At 41.9% G+C, this 20558-nt stretch overlaps 1 protein-coding gene across 4 annotated transcripts in view; it reads right to left on the bottom strand.

The window, feature by feature from the left end:
* Positions 1–20558, bottom strand: part of SMURF1 (SMAD specific E3 ubiquitin protein ligase 1) — a 47630-nt gene that overhangs the window by 20866 nt on the left and 6206 nt on the right. For all 4 annotated transcript variants that reach the window (XM_074552801.1, XM_074552802.1, XM_074552803.1 and 1 more), the window contains exon 2: positions 243–281. In XM_074552801.1, coding sequence (XP_074408902.1) covers positions 243–281 — 39 coding nt within the window. The remainder of the gene's footprint in view (positions 1–242; positions 282–20558) is intronic.

The following is a 20558-nucleotide window of genomic DNA, read 5'->3' as shown; positions in this document are numbered from 1 at the left end:
ACCCCCCAGCACAGAGCTGTGAGCTCTGCCTGTGCTTCCATCACTCAGACTTCCAGCTGGAATCTGTGAGCCCTCAGTGTTTCCAGCCCTGAGGTGCACACAATCTACAACCCAGAGTAAGGTGTACTCCTGTAGTAAAGCAGTGCATTGACACACACAGATGAGCCTCCACAGTAATGCACCATCTCCAAATAAATCTGATTAATCCAGAGCAGAAAGTCACACAATTGGGACATACTTACTGAAGAAATCTTTCTTTGCGAGATTCTTGGCACATAATACTGCAAAACAAAAAAGCAGATACAGAAATCTTAAAACCATAAAAAAAAAGCTTTCTGGTAATCACATCAGCTAAAATAATACCTGATAATAATTCATAAAAAACCACCTAAATATTAAATGTGAGCATTGTTTTCTTTATCTGGGATTGGAATATTTACATATAAATTTGGCTTTATATTTGTTGCTTTAATTCTATTGTTACAACACACAGAAGATTTAATAAACATCCCTTTGCATTAAAACCTCATAATTTTCTTTACTGCATGTTTACACAGATACTAAATCAGATTTTTGTTGTTGCTTTAGAATCCATCCATTTTAGAACAAAGGCTAAACATTTTCTGAACAAAGAACAGTTCTGGGATTCCTGGAAGAGACCTCTTCACTGAGTGCCATCAAAGGCAGAGCAACCTCCTGCTCCTTGCACACACAGGGTGGGTACAGGGAAACAAAGCATGGCAGGGATTCTGCAACAGCAGGAGCAATCTGTAAATACACCAAGGTTTGGGGAGAAGCATGGCAGGGCCTCACTCAGGAGAAAAATAAATATACTGGAAAAAAAAATCTGCATCAAGATGTTTTCCTTTGAAAGGGCCACAAATGAGACATCGCTTCCCTCTCTCCAATTCTGCTCACCAGCACAGCAGTTTAAGAAAAAAATTACATCAGGAAATTCACATCAATCTCCATTTCTACCAGGACTATTACCAGCTACAAGTCTAATTTTGCTTTTCCATAAGGACTGCTCAGTAGGATCTCAGCAATCCAAGTTGTTTAGTATCCATTAAACTCCTCTAACAGGCCAGGAAAAACAACTCCAGAGCCAAAGAGGAAAATATTGGAGCTCAACTTATCTCAAACTAAGATCCAAGAAAGGAAGGTAACTATAAAAGACCTAATTACTGCTGAGGGAGTCTCTTTGCCCAGTGGGAAAAAAAGAAATCTTTCAGCATGAGAATGAAGGCTCAGAAGATAATCAATGGGCAATTCCCCAGGTATGGACCATTTCCCCTTCTCATCTCCATCTCCCCTTCTTCCTGAATTACCCTCAGTCTCACTGTAATTCTACACTGGGGAAAGGGAAGGTGCAAAGGAACAAATACTTTATTTATTTATTTTTATATACTTCTACTGGAATTCCACCTCTCAGCCTCAGAGAGACATTCCCTACGTAACACAGGCAGCAGAGCAAAAACTGCCTCACCTCACATGTCAAGCAAACAGACCAAAGAAATCCACTATTTAACCCAGAAGCTCATGGAAAAAAATACACAAATCCTCCTTCTTAGTAATAATTAAAGCAGCCACACTAGGAAAGTATTTTTAGAAGAGATTAAAAATTACTTATTTCTTACACTGGTAAACTATAATCAGAGAAAGCTTCTCTTGCATTTTTTTTTAACAACTGACCAAAAAGAGAAGTGTGCCAGACTCTGGCAATTCAATTTGAAACAACACAGGGTCAGAGAATCACCATCCGCTGCCTGTGGAAGGACAGAGCAACCTTTAATTTCCTTTTCCTGTTGAGAGTGTTTCAGAGGAAAAACTACTCAAGAAAGAGAGACTAAGTACAAGGAAAATAAGAACTTTAGCATGCTAGTACCAGCCAAAAGGAATTCTGTGAGATTTTTAAAATCAACTCTACCTTGCCATCCCCAGTTTTAAGAATTATTTATTGAGCTGGAGAAGGATGACATCTGTAACTTTCTGCATATGGTTTGTCCATATAATTATTGCCTTTATTTCATATTTCAGGTGTGCTTTCAAAACAGCAGCATAAATTTCTAAAGCTATTATTGAAGAATTATATTTTTCATGTAACTCTTTTCCCTCTGCCCCAGCCTTTCAGTCTACAGTAGATGAGCACAGCTGCCAATTTTCCACTCACAGCCTGTGAAACCCTCAATTTTCGGTTGCAAAAATTATTACTCTTTCTTGTAAGAAAAATATTGGCACAAAAGCTAATAGCTGAAATAAACCTTTATGGAGCAATCTCCAGAATCAGGCTGCCCGAGATGGACCATTGGCTCTGTTCCACTATTTGCATGTTAAACCCACTAGAGCAAAAAATATTTGCAAGAGCTGTATCACTTAAAAGCCACAGATTTCTAAATTCCAGTAAAAAAACAGGTGGCAAAGGTCAGCAAGGGGAGCCTTGGATGTGAAAGCACGGCAGGAGCAGAGCAGACAGCCCCTCCCTGCTGTGCAAAGCCACAACTGGGCCACATTTCCTCCTCACACACATCAGCTCCAACCTGATGGCTGCTGCTTCAAGCCCCAAATGCATGGACTTGGGGAGGTGTAGCTACAAAGGCTTAAAAAGTTATTAATTTTATCCCTGGTTCAGAGAGGGTTTAGGAGAATGAGACAGACCCTGAGATCTTTGCCCAGGTCTTGCCCAAATCCCCTCTCTGTCCATTTTCCAAATTGTTTTTTTCTTTCTTTTAAACAAGAAAAGTCCTGGGCTTGTCAGCAGGAGTGATCTCCCTGCATTTGTTGCAACACTACAAAAGGTACTAATTCTCCTGACTTGGGTATTTACATTCTGCCTCCTCAAAGTCAACCAACTTGTTTCAGCCTGACACAGGATTTGTTTATGCTCAGCTCAGGATTGTTGCACAGCTCTGAAAAACTTCTTTTTTTTTAATACAACAGATCCCAAACAACACCGAAACAATGTCTCTACATCTAGATTATAATATTTATAAAGGGATGGGAATGTTTTTTTAAGTACCTGACATTATTGAGATAATTTCAAAGGCCAAATTAGCCAGCTGGGTGAAGTGCTAGTGTGAAAGCATATTTGGCAGGAGGTGAAGAAAGGATGAGCCTTAGACAAAGTCAGTATTCACCCTGGGGATGTAACTTGAGTGAGCTGAGAGGTTCCTCTGCCAGGCCCTGGTTGTCCACCCTGCCTCCAAACAGAAATGAATCATCTGCTGTGGTTCAGGAGGTGCTGCAGGAGCAGGACTGGTGCAGTGAGGAGAGCCCAGAGTGGCACCAGGGTGAGAATTGCATCAGAAAGCTGCTAATTCACCCTGAGACACATCCTGCAGCAAGAGCAGCGCTTGCAGGGAGGCACAGAAAAACAGTCTGGGAGAGGAATCATTTCAAACATAACCAAGTAAACAGAGCCTGACTCTGCAGCAGCACCAGATTTATTCCCATACCCCCAGAATGTCTCAGCTTGGAAGGGACCCATAATGATCACAGAGTCCAACTCCCAGCACACCCCATCCCACTGCACACTGCTGAGATGGTACAAGTGTTTCCAGCTGCACAGTGCACAAAGGACACAGTTTCCTGGGGGGAAAAGTAAAGTAAATAAGGCAAGGGATGAAAATACTGCATAGGCCCAGCCTGTACCAATGCAAAGCAGCAGGCAAATGTGCACCTGGGACTGCATTCTCTCACACTTTGCAAGTTAAAGGCAGGAGCCTCCATGCTCAAATGAAGGACCTTTCCACGTGGATATGATCTGAGCTAACCACGGCCTTCAACTCAGTAGCCAAGTTAATTCTGGAGCCAACACAAACCAGCAGCACGTCCACATCTTCCTTAGGAAAGGTGGGGAGAGGTCACAGTGAGCCAGGCTGGCAAACACCACTTTCAGCCATCTCTGGCCTTCCCTTGGATATTTCAGGTTAATTATTTATGCTTGTACAAACAGGCAGCCAGATTCCAGGATATATTCGTTTTACTTTGTGACAGAAGATAAACACAGGCCAGCAGGCTGGTGGCATAGAAAGGACCTCACTCAATATTTCCTTCTGTCCAGACCATCTTTAATCATAGAGATATGCAGCAGAATCATTACAAGCACCACAGGCTGCTTGGTTTGTTCTAAGATAGAAGCAAAGAAGAACAATGAGGCTTTGGAATAGAAAGCAATAAAGAACTCGACATAAAATAAAACTAAAGTTACTGCACACAATTGGAAAATGAAAAAAGGTTGCAAAGCAGGTCAAATTTGAGACATCCAAGTAATGGAAATATCTCTGCTAATGCAAAGTCTGTGTAGGTTTTGACTTGTGAACTTGGTAGCCTGTGCTGGAGGTGCCCCAGCAGGACAGTCCCCTGTGTGTGCCAGCTCACAGCCTGGTTTCCACAGCAGAAATCCCAGTCTGAAAAACAGTTTTGGGAAGGCTGCATGGCAAAAATAATGTACATGAAGTGGAAAAAAGCCTCCCCCAAAAAAGGAGAAAAAAGCAAACATCAGCTATTCACCACAGGCTGCTCCAACACCCTAAAACTCAAGGCCCACAAAGAAAATCTTTGCTGAATTTCTTATGTGAAATCATGTCTCATCCAAACAGTTCCGTGGATTTTGTGGAAAATACTCTGAATACCACAAGCCACCCCTTCTGAAGTGCCCTGAGGAATGACTGCTCACAGTTGTGTTCTCTGCACATAACCTTAAATGAGACTTCACTGCAGATAAGGTCTGCTATTATTTCTACTACCAGACAACCCGTGAAGGTTTCACATGTCTGGTTTTTTTAAGGATGACAATCATTTATATCTGGTGGGATACAAAAAATGATTTTATGGGAAAGGAAAGATGGCTGAAGTGTGTAAAAATGCACTTCTCTACAGCCAGCCACATCACTGAACTGAAATACACCACTTTACTCACAAATTGCACTTTAAATTGTCACCACAAAGGCCAAGGTTTCTATTCTAGTCATTTTTTTGTTTGCTTTAGGAATACTTTTGGTCTTTTTCTTTGTCTGCTCAAGACTGAAATGCACAAATCCAGACTGCTTTAACTTCTCAGTAACCGAACCCGAACCGCCCGTGAGCACAAAGAGATAAACAAAGCCACAGCCTTCCTTACATTGCCAAATAAGCCAATTAGCTGTATGGAACTAATTTCATCCTGACATGCACCCTGAGTGGCCTTCACTAACCATCCCAGCATTGTGGTGCCAATGAGATTTGCAATGTGAGACACAAACCAACCAAAAACCCCCGAGACCCCTCCAACGTCAGGCCCTGCGTTCATGCCCTGACACTGGAAGGCTGTGCCTGAACTCAGGCTAAACCAGACCCTGACTACCAGATTAAAGCAAGGCTTCATTATAAAACCCTCAATTCTCCAAGAGTCGCTAGAGTTGATACATGAACTCTTTTTGTGGCCCTTTTGTGTAGGCTGCAGTAAAAATCAAAGCCTCTTTTCAAGGCATGATCTCCTCGTGGGCTGGAACTTGGCTGCGTGTAGCCAGTTGCAAACACTAGACAACTTTGAAGAGATCTTCAAAAAACCACACACCCAGAAAAAGTCATTTTTATTAGTCCATTAACATGTCATTAAAGTATCTACTTAGTCAGGAATCAGAATTCCATCCTACCTAAGCAGAAAGCAGTCACGAATGAGAGGCAGTTCTCCTACTGCACAAAAAACCAAGTTGACAAAACACAAGAGCTTCATCCCTGCTCCTAAGAATTACTCAAACTGAAAAATTCTCCAACAATAAGTCTTCACACACAACCAGCAAGGGATGACTTAACCCTCAGTAATATAAATCATTGAAAAACCCAGCACAGGGCTATTGGAAGAACAAGACTCATTAAATTCCCTTTTAACTGAGACTGTGTGCAGTACAAGACCAGTAAAGCAAGTTTAAAAATTAACTGAGATGTAAAACTGGAGAAACACTGAAGAGTTATGGAATCAGCTGAAGAACTTTGCAGGGATAAGAAAGGGAGATCAATAGGAAGCTGAATTAATGTTGATGTACAGAATCTGAGAAAGGCACACATATCAGAAGTGGGAATAAGCTTATCAATTACTTCTCACACCAACTTTTCTCTCTCTTCTTCCTCCTTGCTCACCCCTAACAAATACCTGAGATAAAGGTTACCTCTAAGATTAAATCTTTCATTAAATCTCAGCTATTGCCTCAGTTTTCTTATGACTTTGCAATGCCTCCCTCTAATCCAGGCCAAGAGCATTGTCACACTCAGAGCTGCCCATTTCCTAGCCAGACACAAACCCCAAATATCCCTGAATGCATGAGTCCTACAGGCACACCCCCAGCTCTGACAGCAGAACCTGCCCATGGGGTTTATCTGGCCCATGTGCCACTCAAACTCTACTTCCATGGGTGCTTTTTCTTCTGCATTTTATTTTTTAGGGCAAACCTTTTGTAGACTGCTGTTTCATCAGCTAATTCTTCTTCTTGGCCCTGCAGTGGTTGCTCAGATGTGGGAAACACAGCCAGAGGTGCTGGGGCAAGAGTGAGACCCTGTTGGAGATTTTTTCAGAGATGGCCTAGAAGGCAGCTGTGAGGAGCAGATTCTCACAGCCTGTTTCTGTGAACAGCAGAGGTTCTCAGGTTATTTTTAATTACAGGTAAAAGTGACAAACATGAAGGCCTTGAGAGCCTTGCACATCAGAGTTCTCAGGCAGCTTTCTCATAACAAGTGGATGTTCTATCTTTGGCTGTTTTGGGAAAGCAAGAATAATTTTGAGAGCCCAAATCTTGGTATTGGAAACATAAGGTGGAGTTGGTATGTTATCTCTGGCCTATTGTGAGCTCAGATTTTGCAATGTGCATGAACTTGATTAACACTGTTATAAAAAGTGCCTGATGGATCAATAAAGTGGAGTCGATGGCTGACCAATGCAAGGTGGGTCGTCTCCCTCCAACTTCAATAAGACCCTGAGTGGTGACACCTCCTCTGTCACCAAGATGTCCCTGAAGCTCTGTCTGCCCTCACATCCCTGGCACTTCCTCTTTGCTGTCTCCAAACATGTCCAAAGCACAACCAGTTTCTGTGAGAACTGGAATTTAAGAGCTAAGTCAGTTATTACCATCACCATTTTACAGCCATTCCCAAGAACAGCCCATCATTTACACAGCTTTACCAGGAAATATGTTAACAGAACATCATGTAATTTATACCCACTCTATGCTTTCTAAAACTCACTCATCCACCCCCACCAATAATTCTGCCAGGACCACAGCCAAGTGGGACAATCATTTTGTAAGGAGAGATTTCCCAAATTCAGTCAAGATTCCACAAAGTCTCCTGATTGCCTGAAACCAAAGGATACACTCAGGCTTCAGCTACAGCATCAGTTTCTGTATACACTAGTAAGATACAGGAAAATCTGTAAAAGCCTCAAAATTGCTGTTAAAACCACACATATGCTGTTCTCAGGGCAAATACAACTTCTTAGCTGAGAGCTAAACAAAACAATTTCAATGGAAAAAAATCCTGCTGGAAATACAAAATGGACTTTTCATTTACTCCACACTTCACTGTGCGAGTTACAGTTATTGGGATCAACACAGCTCTGGAATTCTTCCCTTATTCAATCTTTTGCATCTCTAACCACGTGCACTTGCATTGAATAATTCATATTTCCAAGCAAGTGGTGTCTATCCAGACAGACTTATCTGCACGCCCTGCACATTCTTCTTGTGCTCACACTTTGGATCAGGCACAACGTGAGCTGTGCAACATCATCACCAAAATGAAGCTAAAAACACACCAGGAAACTATGTGGCTCAATTCCCTTAAATTGCATTAGAGCTAAGGAATACATCCATGCTGAAATCTCAATACTTTGCTGTTACAGTTACTCAAGCACCACAAAAGCATCTGGAAAAAAATTCCTAAAGCATGAAAAACATGTTCCTCCACCCACATGCACTCATAACTCAGATTCCAAACCGAATTTTACTAAGATGGCCAAAAATATTTTTGTACTTTCAACACCAAGGAGGTTTCAAAGCATCTTTTTCAAATCCCTAAAAATGTCAGCACCTAAAGGGACCCTGTTCTCATCCCAACATTGCTCACAAGGTCCCAGGCAGAGCTGGGGATTGAACCCAGCTCAAGCCCAGCCCTAATCCCAGAGTCCCAGTAACAAAAGGTCCTTTCTAGAAATCCTAGCCAAATGTTCAGATATCTGTTTCTCTGGAAAATGTGAGGTGAACACATTAAATTTAAAATCAAATACAGAAGAGAAACACTGAATGCTTCAGATATTGCTGAGCATAAATGAGGTATGAAATAGCTGCCACTCCTGCAGCAGAGAGCAGGCCTGTGCTCACTCAGCATTTCAGGGAGGTGTGTTTCATTTAAGGTGTCTCTGATCTTCACTTTCAAAAGTTCAAGGTATAAAGCCTTGAACACCTTATTTTCATTACCAAAAAGAAGCTTAGAAGGACTCTCCTGTGCAGCTGATCATTTGCTTACTAATTCAGCACATAAAAGGCTTTTCCAATAAATATTATGTTCACTATAAAACACAGAAATTTAGATTCTCCTTCTTCCCAGATTTTCTCTCTGGGGCTACCCAGACCGCTGCTACCCCTGCATGTTTTATAAGCAGCTTGTGAGATTCAAGTTACAGGTATGTTTCTGTACTAACAGCAGCTTTTTTCCCTCCACAAAACACCCTCCAATTAATGGACTTGGAGCTTTTACAAGCCACTCATTTCCTAATTCCGTGAGGAAAACCTGCACAACTGCTCTCTGCTGCTTTATAAAGGGGGAGAAAGTGCAGAACAAGAGACCAAAACCAGAAGCAACACATTTGCGGGTACTTAACTGAGCACCACCATCAGCACAATTCACAAGCACTCACAGAAATTAAACCAGACCCAGCCTTGGGGTCCCATCCACGGAGGAAAACATTTGAAATGTCAGGAACACAACACACAACTTTTGTACTTTCTAAGCCAGTACTATCTGCAGCTCAATATATAAATATTGCCTTGCCTCAGAATAGCTGCTTGTTATGCAGAAAGGAGTCTGACCTGCTGCTGCAGAACACTGAAACCTGTGAAAGAAGAAACCTCGGTACAGAAAATCTTGGCAAAGTTGGAGTAGATACAGCCAAGCAACAGTTCAATAGAAACACTGAATTTTTGTCAAACAGCAAAAGGTCTACAACTTCCAAGTTAAAATGAAGCAGATTTCTCAGTTTAAAACTAAAACATATGTTTTGTATCTCCAAAGAGTGGCTGGTATTTACATTCCATCACATACAGGTAGTGTCAGTATTTCAACAAGGCAATTTGAATGTTAAGCACTATTGTAAAGGAGGAAAAAAATGTAATTTAACACATTCTCAATCTCAATTTAAAGCTGAGATTTGTTTTTCCAGACAAAACCAGTATTTGACTTCTTTGATATCTTACTGCAATTATATAAGGTATAAAATCAACTTTACAGGAACAAAAGTTTCCAATTGGGGTATATAATAAACAGTACAAAATTAATGTCTGGTTTTCATCAAGTGCTAAGTAGATTGCTCAAAAGCAAGAACACTGTTCTTCAAAAAATTGATGGTGTTCTGTGTAAGTTGTAAACTATGTAAACTATTAGTCCATCCCATGGGGCTTAAATGCATCAGTGGAAGAGCTGTAGTTAAACAATCCTCATGGAACGCTGCCTTAGTGCTCAATGTGCAGCTTTGGCTCTGCACTGCTCAGCTCAGGGCTGAACTGAAGCTTCCTTGTGAACCACGAGCAGGAAGCTGGCAAGAGAATCACTTCAGTGCCCCAGGAAGCTGCTGATGTTGAGATTAACTTCCAGCAAAATGAAGGGGGGAAAAAAATCCCTGTTTTAAAAACATAGAAAATACAAACCAACAAATTCTGCCAGAGTAGTTTTTAGAAGTTCATAAATAAAAGTATAAAAACACTGATGACCACTGTGGTCACAATGTTCAAGAATCCATATTTCTTCGTTCATATAGAAACAGTGAATGAAGAATTTTCAATACAGAAATTCCACAGGAAAATTTGGCTTCCAGGCTACTATGTATATAGAAAGAAGAAACCTCAGAACAATGCATGGGGTCCAACTTATTTCAGTGTAACCAAGACTCATTTTGAATTTCTTTAATAACTGGAAATCTTGTAACAAGCAGTTGCTCAAAATCTATTGCAAAGAATAACACTTACCAAGCCCCTCTTCTGGCACTGCTAACTTCAGCAACTGCTACCAGGAGAAATTCCAGCAGGTACTGGATGACTTTTCAAGAGGCACAGTCAATACCCCAATTTTTTTTAAAAGTAAATGAAAAGCATTCTTTCTTTCAAGTAAGGCATCAGCACCATATCACTGCTTTACCACCACATACCTCAGGTTAGAAATTGCCTCAGAAACTTTCCCTGATTCCCAGCACATCTTGCTGTTTTCCATGCTTGGATTTTAACTGAGGTATGCTGAGTGCTTTTTGGCATGTTTGGATAGAAACATAAAAAGCCTCAAGTCTTGTCATGTAAAGCTTTTCAAAGCCATGGGCCTTGCTGCCAAAGAAACTTTTTCATGCTCTTACAGTTTTTGCCTTCCTTATTCTCAGACCTGCTGTTTGCTTTGCAGGCAGGATGGTAACAAACACATGAGCTGGAGCAGCCCCTTCTGACCTGACCCTGAGTGAGCTCTGACTCCAAAATCAGGGCAGTCAAAGTCCATATTCAGGGAAGAGTTAAGGGAGCACAAAAGCCCAGAGCCATGAGTTCATTTTGTTCTAGGCTACTCAGAGTGGCCAGCCAAAAACTGAACCAGCTGGAATTCATTCCCAAGTACTTCTTTCTTCCCAGAGCTCCCTGGGCTGTCGTTATCAACCTGAGGATAACAAACATATGGATCATCAAGATGGAGTTGGTGCTGGAAAGAAGTGGCAGAGCCTAATGGCCCATAATAAATGAAGTCTTGATCCTAACTTGGATCTTAGTACTGAGGTAGAAATGCTTTTAATGTCTTAGGGGGAAAACTGCCCACACTAGATGGAATTAAACATTCCACTGACTTCTCTTCTTGATGGTTTCCTTGTTACCAGCTCTTGCACACATCTATTTTTGTCTTCATTACCATTCCATATTCAAATTATATCTGTCAGATTCCAGACGATTCAAGAGGCATGTGCAAAAAAAGGGAAAAATGACACCCTGACCATCCAGGTAAAAATTTTAAAAAATCATTCAGGCTGTTAAAGTGCTGAGCCAAAAAATGGAACAATTGCTTTAATTTCCTATACAAAAGCTAAAATAAAGGTAGCAAGTTTAAAAACAGGAAGAGAGAAGAAAAATTGTGTTCACCCAAATTAAATTCTTGGCATCCTTTCTCATTTGGAATCAGGTTCATTAGCTGTTTTACAATATTGTTTTTAACTCCTGGAAATTTTTTCAATCTCCAGTAGCTTGTTCTGTGATTATTCTGCCCGTTACAATCCCTTCCAACATCCGCCCAAGAGGCTACAAATCGCTCTCCGCTGTCTTTGTGTCTATTTTTTCATTTGTTCAGAGAACTCAGCTCCAACTCTCTTTGTTTACAAATGAGAAGCCCAAGGCAGCCCCAAACACTCGTGTTTGTGGAGGGCACTGATGCTAAAAGGTGAGCAGCCACCTGGACACCTGCCAGGGAATCAGCTTGTCTGGGCTTATGAGCCTGGGCTTGTGCCAGCCCTGCTGAGCCTGGGGAGGGACGTGGGGAGGTGACAGTGGTGGCACTGGGGAAGGAGGGGACTGCGAGTGGATGTGCAGGAATAAGGAAGCTGTGGCAGAGGCAAAGGAGAATGGGACAGAAACGAGGCTTGTTCCAAAAAAAGACTGCAATTACAGAGGTATTAATAGCTTTGTGAAGCCAAATTTTTATCATTCATTCACCTACTTTTGTTCTTTTATTAACCCCAGGACTGAATTATAGTTTTCCTCTACAGGACAATTGTCCAGCTGTCACAGGGAAAACATCCCCAAGCAACAAACTTTCCAAGGAATTAGTATGAAAGCTTTTACATAGAGGAAGAAAATCTCATTTAACAACCAGTTCCATTCAAAAACTACAATGAGAGAATGATGTGTAAGACACTTTTTTTGGTGCTGCCATTATTACAGGATAAGTCTTGTCTACACGAAGCACGTAGACACACTCCTTCCAATCTACCTAATCACCTATTAGTCACACAAGTGGTAAATCCCTGAAAGCACTCTGGCCCAGGCTGTGCAAACGTTGGATGAACTGAATTACATCAGTTCTCATCTGATTTCCTGGCAGGGAGCTGCACGTGACTGCTGCGATGCCCCAGGCAATGTGGGTCAATCCGTGTGTGCCCCGTGCTGCTCTGCTCTCGAGGGACAGACACACAGACACACAGCCCTGTGACTCAGGAGCACCGAGGGACACACAGACACACAGCCCTGTGACTCAGGAGCACCGGGCTGGCAGGAAGGAGTTGGTGATGCTCCGTGCTGGGGAGCTCACACAGCACTGCCCATCTGTGGGGGCCTGAATATATGTTGTATTGTAAGACCTGTGTGGGTCTGAGTTGCTCCAAACGAGCTGCAGCTGCAGGGTCCTTAGTTGGGCAGCAGCTGTAGCTCGTGAAGGTAACTGAAATAAACAGGGGTGGGTCAAGAGCCCAGGAGGAGCCCCTGAGAAGAAAGGAAGGAGTGTGCTGCAGAGAATGGAGAAGAGCCCCAGCAGAGAGGCGAGAACAACGCTGCAGCGAAGATTACAACACCCATCCTCTGGAACGGGATCCCTCAGCAGAATGCTCCTCCAAGATGCTCCAATGATGGAGAAGGCTGTCAGGCACATGGCACAGCAGCCACTGAAAGGAAGCTCCTTCCTTCAGGAGTGATTCATCCCCGTGGTGTTTGGTGTAAACAGAGCTCCCAGCCGTGTCTGCAGCTGAGCAGCAGTGAGATGGACAATCCAACACTGCTGGGGCTGGAGCAGGATTCCTCCCAGGCATGCCCTGGCTGGATGTGGGTAACCAATAACCCCATGGCAGCACCCCCTTCTTCCAAACCTGATCTCCAATTAGTACCAAAGGTCAGTGGATCCCTGTTGTATCTGTCTTACCACTCCCTTACACAAGCAAAGCCATCCTCTTCACTTTAGGTATTTTAAGCAAAATGTCTCATTCTTGCATGACCTAAGGGAGGGACCAAACTGGGAGCTGAATGGCACCAAACAGGACTCTGTGAAAAGAAGGCTTTTATTCCAAATAGAGCTGTATCAGCCTGTGTTATTCCCTTGTTCTAACCATATAGGCCAGCATCTATTTAAACTGCCAAGCTAATGACTTCAAATTTGATCAATAGTCTCTGTTTATTCAGCCAAGTGCTACTGACAGTCACCAGGGATGAAGAACAAAACAAACACACTGGTCAGAGCCAGTCCCTGGTTGAGCAAGACAATCCAATCCGTGGTGGCAAACAGCCTTGGATTGGATGGGGGCTGGGGAGGGAGGCCTTGCCCACAGACACACACACAGCCCCTCTCCTCTGTGCCCTCACATTGATCCACATTATCCTGCCAACAGCCAGCTCCTGAGCTCAGGGAACTCAAGCAGAACTAACATCACAGCGGCTCCTACTCTGTGTGCCAGTGTAGCTATGCTAAAATGTTCCCATTTGTTGTCAGATTAAACATGGCAGGACATAACAACAATAAGAGGGTGACACTAAGCCTTTGGACCATAGGCTGTGACTTTCCTCATTGTCACCTTATCCACTACAGAAGGAAATTTCCTTTGGAGAAGCTTCAAGAAAGACTGGAATTGTCTTCTTGAAAGCAGGACAAAAAAGTCCTTGACTGAATCTCCAGCCAAAGGATGCTAGGAATGTTTTAGTTACAGACTGGCTGCAGAGAGCAAAATAAAAATAGAGTTTAGAATGAAAACAGATAAGTAGAGCATGCGTAGCATTCTAGCACAGATTTTTCTTTCAAAACAAATAAACATTTTCATTGCAAAATCAGTTTCCCAACAGTGGCTTAACAATATATGTGGACCTTCCTCCCATTGGCAATTTTTATTAACAACTTGCAAGCTCCTCACTAAAGAAACCTCCCATTTAAATCCCAAGTGACTCTGCAGTCACAAAGACTGGGATCTGGGTGAAAATGTTTTCGTGCATTATTCCAACCAGGATGCTCGGTCACAATTTTTTCAACATTATACATTCATCACTCTGCCTTTCAACAGCACCTGTTTGCCATTTTCCTTGTACAAAATGTCAGTGTCCATTACATCAATAAATTACAATCCCACTACTGCTCTGAGATACTTTGATCAAAGGTATTACATAAAGAAACTGGAGCTTGAAGGAAAAAATATGATGCCTCTTCCTATACAATCTTAATATTCAGATATTCAGACACAGGATTTTATACAAGTGACATCACTTGGTTCCAGGACCCTGCAAAAAAAAAAATATGAAGAAAGTTCTCTTGAACAAAAAGTTCTTTATCAAACTACTACTATATTAGCACATTCAAAGCCCAGAACTTAATAACTAAAAAAGCCAGTACATGAGGATAGCTGGTTCACTCAAAGCCTAAGACGTTTGCTTTCCAGTTGAAATTGATTAAATAGATTGAATACATTACATTTCGCATGGCTGGTTAACAGTGCTAATATTCCAGACAAAATGAAATGCTGTATGAGGAAAATTCTCACTAGGGCTACCTCCCCCTGGATATATTCCTTGCTCTCACAGTAATTTAGTATAACAGAGCCCTAACAATTTCACTGAACAGGATTACAAAAACAGCTCTTCACAGTTCATGGCACAGAAGCTCCCAGAAATATCTATTTCTTCACTACCTTCTCCACACAGGGAATGCACTTGAAAAAGAGGCTGACACTTGCTTTGTGAGAATCATAAAATAATATAATGTTGGTCGCTTTGTTTTTATGAAGAAGGTGCTTCTTGTTTATCAAATAGTCAAGATATTAAAAGGCAGCCTTTTATTTGCATTCATATCACAGAGGACTTGCACACCTCAGAATCAGATATTGTCCAAGCACTGAATGACAAACTGCTGATAAAGCCAAAAGAGAGCAAATTTTAATAAAAAATTTCCACGAGAGAGAAACCTTTAAACACCATTTCACTCCTTACTCCAATAAGCTATGTGGCACTAATTTGAAGTGATAGTGCTGTTCTTTTAATTAAAAAATGCCAGTAGGAGGTTGATGCAGTGGCTGCTGCTGGAAGCGACGTGCTCGCAGGGCGCAGCTGAGGCTTTGTGTGAGGAATTAAGGCACAGTTTCAGCTGGGTGAAAAGGCAAAACAAAACCCCTAAATCCAAACAAACCTCTAGGGAGTGTTATTACAGGTGCTTGATCAAGTCATCTGGGTGCTTGTCTCAGAGAGTGTTAAATTCTGGGCGGGAAAAAACCCAATAAAACCCCCAAACTCTCAGCATAGTTCATGAATCTTGGTTTACCTATAGGTGTGTGGGACTTAATTCAGGAATGTCCCTCCCCTTCCTACCTCAGAGCTCCTCTCACAGGGCTGGGACCAGGACCACTCTGCCAGACCATGGGAGGGTGGATTTGCTCTCCCAAGCTCCTCATCTCCATGAATCTTGAGCCCTGTTCTGCTTAACGGCTCTGCCTTTATCAAATTTGACTGAAGCCAGATGAAAAGCCAAAAATTAGTTAGAGGAGAATGACAGGTGAGATCCTTTTTCAGCCTGGTAATTTTTCAGTCTGGAAAAAAAGATTAAGCTTGTCCTGTAAGTTTATCCATCAGCCTGATGGTCAAATAAGGCAGCACTTTGTCCTGAAAAGTGTAGACAGCTTCCACATTCCAGATCTCACTGCTGATTTGTGAAACACCAAAAGGCTAAAAAACTGATTAATCTACAAGAAATCCTCACAGAAATATTTGCTGGATCTTTTCCCCCTCGGTCTTGCAACATCTTAATTCCAACAGCCCAGAGGAGGCCAGCAACCACATCCAGGGCATGAAAGAAGAGTTTTACACTGGCATCTGGGAGTGATGACAATCCTGACAGCCAGTGGCTGCTCCTCCTGATCCAGCCTCCCTGGGGAAGGAACATCCCAGAAACAAGCAGGACATTCTGCCTTTACTTGGCACATGGAGCAGCAAAGAGAAGTCAGTTTATCCACAAGCTTCTGGTATATTTACTCACCACTCCTACAATGACTATTTCAATCACGTTTACACTACCAGCATCATCTCAAACATCACAGATAAATCTGTTTTCTTCGGCTGTTTCAAAGTCTGTTTTCTCTCTGCACACTTGCAGGATTTACATCCTAAGGCAATGAGAAAAAAACCTGTTACTACTTTCCAACTGGGCTTTATTTTCTTTCCCCCCACCCCTTTCTATCAAAAATAGCTCTCATCTACGTTCTAGTTCAATTTGGAAGTAGCACATGCAGACTTGATAAGCATCCTGCAAAGGAAATGCCTTGAATTGCAGACTACTTACAACATATTTTCCCAAGCAACTTTTTATAAATCCCATTTGATGGCTGGTTTGCTAATTTCTATTGAAGCTTATCAAAACATTATTTGTAACAAGTCAAATTACTTCTGTGATTGCACAAATAAAAAAAATTACAAAAGAAATGACTGTGACCAGAGGTCCAAGCCAAGCTGCTGGGTTGTACTGAAGTGTCATTTATCCTGTTACCAGACAGACCTGGAACTCAAAGGAGGTATTTAATTTTAAACTGAAGAACACAAGACAGAAAAGCACCTATGTACATGTTTCTTCTGTTTGCCAGTGTCTCCTTCTGGAGCTGGTGACAGCACAATTACTGGAGCTGATTCCATCACCCTCAGACCAGTGTCAGGCTGCCCGGCTGTCTCACAATAAATGAGCACACACACATTAATTAATAAATCTTGAAAGAAGTCTATTAACATTAAATTTCCTAAAAATCTTGGAAAGAAGGAATAAAAGATGTAGGAGTTCCTATTATGGCATGTTAGCTGTACACATAGCATACTATTTTTAGTTAATTATTGTCCAATATGCAGAAGTCACTCCTATAAAGAGCCAGAGAGTTATTCCTACACCCTGGGCTTTTCCAGAGGTAAATTTAATGTTGGATTATTGAATGAATGATGGGATCTCTGGGAAAAGATGCAGAGATTTAAATCTGAGGGTGGTTACATCACAGAATTTGGTTATATCACACACTTACCAAGTAGTATAAAGCCATTAAAGCCTGAGTTCAGCACTGAAGCCCTTCTCTGACTCCAGAACATTCAGAGGCTGATGGACCATGCTGAGTTTCACAGCTGAACCACTCTGGCACCTTCTGGCTTCCCTAACTTCACTTCTGCCTTTTAACCTCATCTCACCTTATTTCACCTCTCATCTGGGCAAGGGGGACCTCAGCAGAAGTATTCTCACTGTGGTTAAAAACAATTTCAGGGCTGGGTTAAATGCATCAGCCGATCCCAGCACAAAATGTTTTACGTAAGGGATGGCTGGGAGATGAAAAATCAGATACACAGCAATTCCCTGCCAATTCCAAAAGCCACAACATTTCAGGCATTTTTTTTTTCACTAAGCCATTTCTGCTGTCTCTGATCTGCTCAGTAGGGTATTTACAGACACATGAGATATGAACATGCCCACTGCAGCACTTAATGTGGCCATTACCTGTCTGCAGATGTTTTTAAGAAAGAGAGATGAGAGACATTGCTCGGAATTCCTTGGAATATAAAGCACTGAAGTAAGTATCACTTCAAGAGCCCAGAAAATTCACCCAATTTCTCTTTCAAAGGCTGACATCAGACCTTTAGCTTATGCTCACCCACTCAACTGCTAACCCAAAGCTTCCCAAATGTAATGGATTCTCTCCCCATTAACATTAAAGGAGCAACAAAGAGGTATCTGCTAATTAGACTTACACTTGTAAAATACAATATTTTCATTCTGAATTAAAGTGAAGTTCCCACATGCTTGTAAAAATGTCTGCACATGGGAAAGGAACCAAAACACATCAGCTAAAAGGACAAAGAACACAGATTCCCTGGGAAATGCATCAATCACTGCAAGTGTGAATCAAATTGAAATCCTTCATTTTTCTAAATTCTGCATTTGTGTAGCCAAAAAAAATTTTGTTAAAGCAACAGTACAATCCATATACTCAGCTCATTTTCAGTCTGGAATTCTGGGGTTTTTTTTCTCCTTTTGCTCCTCAGGAAAACAGAGCACATGTATTTCTAAAGATGTTTCCTTTCCAATAAACTTTTCAGGTCACACCCCCCCATGTACTAAAGAATGTGCAGGGACTGAATTTTCTGCCACAGTGTCCAGGTGGCTTTGGGGGAGCAACACAGCCCAAACCTGGCACATGAAGAGGAAAGGTCATGAAAAAAGCAAGTCCGGACCAATGTGAGGAGTTATTTTCCAGTATAAATAAGAAAGGCAACTATCTTCAGTGTTTTAACTTTTATTTTCAGGAGAAAAATACAAGGGGAGCTTTTAATATTGTCCTGGAAACATCAGGAAGACAAACTGGAAGCCCAGAATTTAACATATGCAAATTTAATTTGCTATTTTGTGATGAAAATAAGATATGGAAACTTTAAATTGATAAATTGATAAATACATAACCATTTTATTTTAGTCTAGTTATTAGAGGAAATAGGCAGATATTTAGGAAGACAAAACTGTAAACATATTAAAAGGTCAACAAAAATGTTTTTTTTCCTAATTCACTCATCCAAAATGCCATTTTACTCCAAATAATGAAATGTATCTACAAAGATCTCATCAACTTGAGAAAAAAAGATTGAATCCTACCAAAAATATTTCTTTTCCTGCTGCTGGTTACCTATGAAAGCAAAACCTCCTGCCAGAGAAGGATAATAGCAGGTTAGCTATGAAAGCAAAAGAAACAAATCTTCGTAATGAGTTGGGAAAGAAACATCCACCATTGCAAAAAGCCAAGCACGGGTAAAGCTGCACCTGAGTGAGGAGATGCAGGGCCAGGAGCACTCCTGGGGCACAAGGGCAGTGCAGGGTCAGTAACCCTGGGAGTCAGAGGTTGGTTTGACACTGCCCCTGTTCCTACAGTGCTGCCCACCCTCAGCAATCAGCACCCCAAGTGGAACACGGGAAGCTGGAACAAAGTCCAATCCCACAGGATTTCCCAGCATTTCTTGCAGTTTGGGATTATGGGCTTAACCCATTTGAGCAGCTCCATCACACAGGGCCGTGCTGCTGTGCCAAGGACAATTCCCTCCAGCTGTGGCGAGGTGAGCACAGCTGGAACAGCTGCCTGCAGCATGGCCAGCTCACTGCAGGGATTGTGCATTATTTTGCCATTACTCCCAAACAATAATGGATTGTTTTACCCACAAACAAACCTTCCATTTAAATACTTTCTGTTAAATTGTATTAGTATGCAGAATAGTGCCCATATCCTCCAAAAAAAAAAACCCAGGGAAGAGGATTTTTCCGGGGGAGGGGAAGACAGGGAAAGCAGGCTGTGCCAGCTTTATCTGTCTATGCTGGGAATTGGGTAGCCTTGGGGATTTTTGCCTGCTGTGCTTAGTGTCCCTGACAACAAGCCAGTTTGAATTTTGGCCTTTAACTTGACAAAAATGACTTACTGAAGAGGAAGGCATCAAGCTATTACAACCCTGTGGAGAGATTCTCTCTGAAACAGCATGGATGCTTACTCTGCCAATTCAACTAGAGCATCATCAGATTTATCATCCTACACCCCCAAATATTCACCATGTAGCTGTCAGTTCATAAAAGAGTATGACAAAGAAAAAGTTCCATCATTTCTGCTATGTTCTCCAATTATATTTTATGACTTTCCCAGACATGGAAAACTGTAAAATATCCCCAGGGATCCCCTCTCATAAATTACTGAATTTCCCCTTAAACACGTGTGAAACAAAGTTTAAAAACATGTAGCATCTTAATGCTAATTGACCTACTGCCTCACTTAGCAGACATATATGCAGCTTTCTTCTTTTATTACATTAATACTTACATAAATAATTTTAAATTGAGATATACACACTTGCTGCGTGGTTTATGAAATCACTAATGTCTCTTCTGATTTTCTCTCCCAAAAACTCCCAACACATGACTTCACCCACCTGAGCTTTTCAATGTTCAGCAGCTTAGTCTAAACCCTAGAGCCAGACTTACACAGGGAGGCAGAATTTGCACTGCAGCAGCTGAAGTGTGAGCACAGGTTTATTTCCGCCAGCCCTCTCACGGCAGGTGACAAATTTTTGGCAATGAGGGTCAGCAGACCAGGAAGGAGAGAACATCTTGAGTTAGTGCAGCAGAATTGCAGAACTCACTTGTAAGCACCTGAACCATCACAGTGTCAGAGCAGCAGCCACAGTACAAGGGCTCCATGGCAGCCACCCGCAGGCTGAACTGCAGCCTGCCAACACACAGGAGGCAATGAGAGATGATAGCCAGCTGAAAAAAGCTGCAAGGGGCTCAACTGCAGTGCTGCCCTCACACAGGGATGGTGAAGCATCAAGGACCACAGCAGG

This window comes from Zonotrichia albicollis, chromosome 16, assembly GCF_047830755.1.
Source record: "Zonotrichia albicollis isolate bZonAlb1 chromosome 16, bZonAlb1.hap1, whole genome shotgun sequence".
Lineage (NCBI taxonomy): Eukaryota > Metazoa > Chordata > Aves > Passeriformes > Passerellidae > Zonotrichia > Zonotrichia albicollis.
This window is presented reverse-complemented; position numbering and strand designations above follow the sequence as displayed.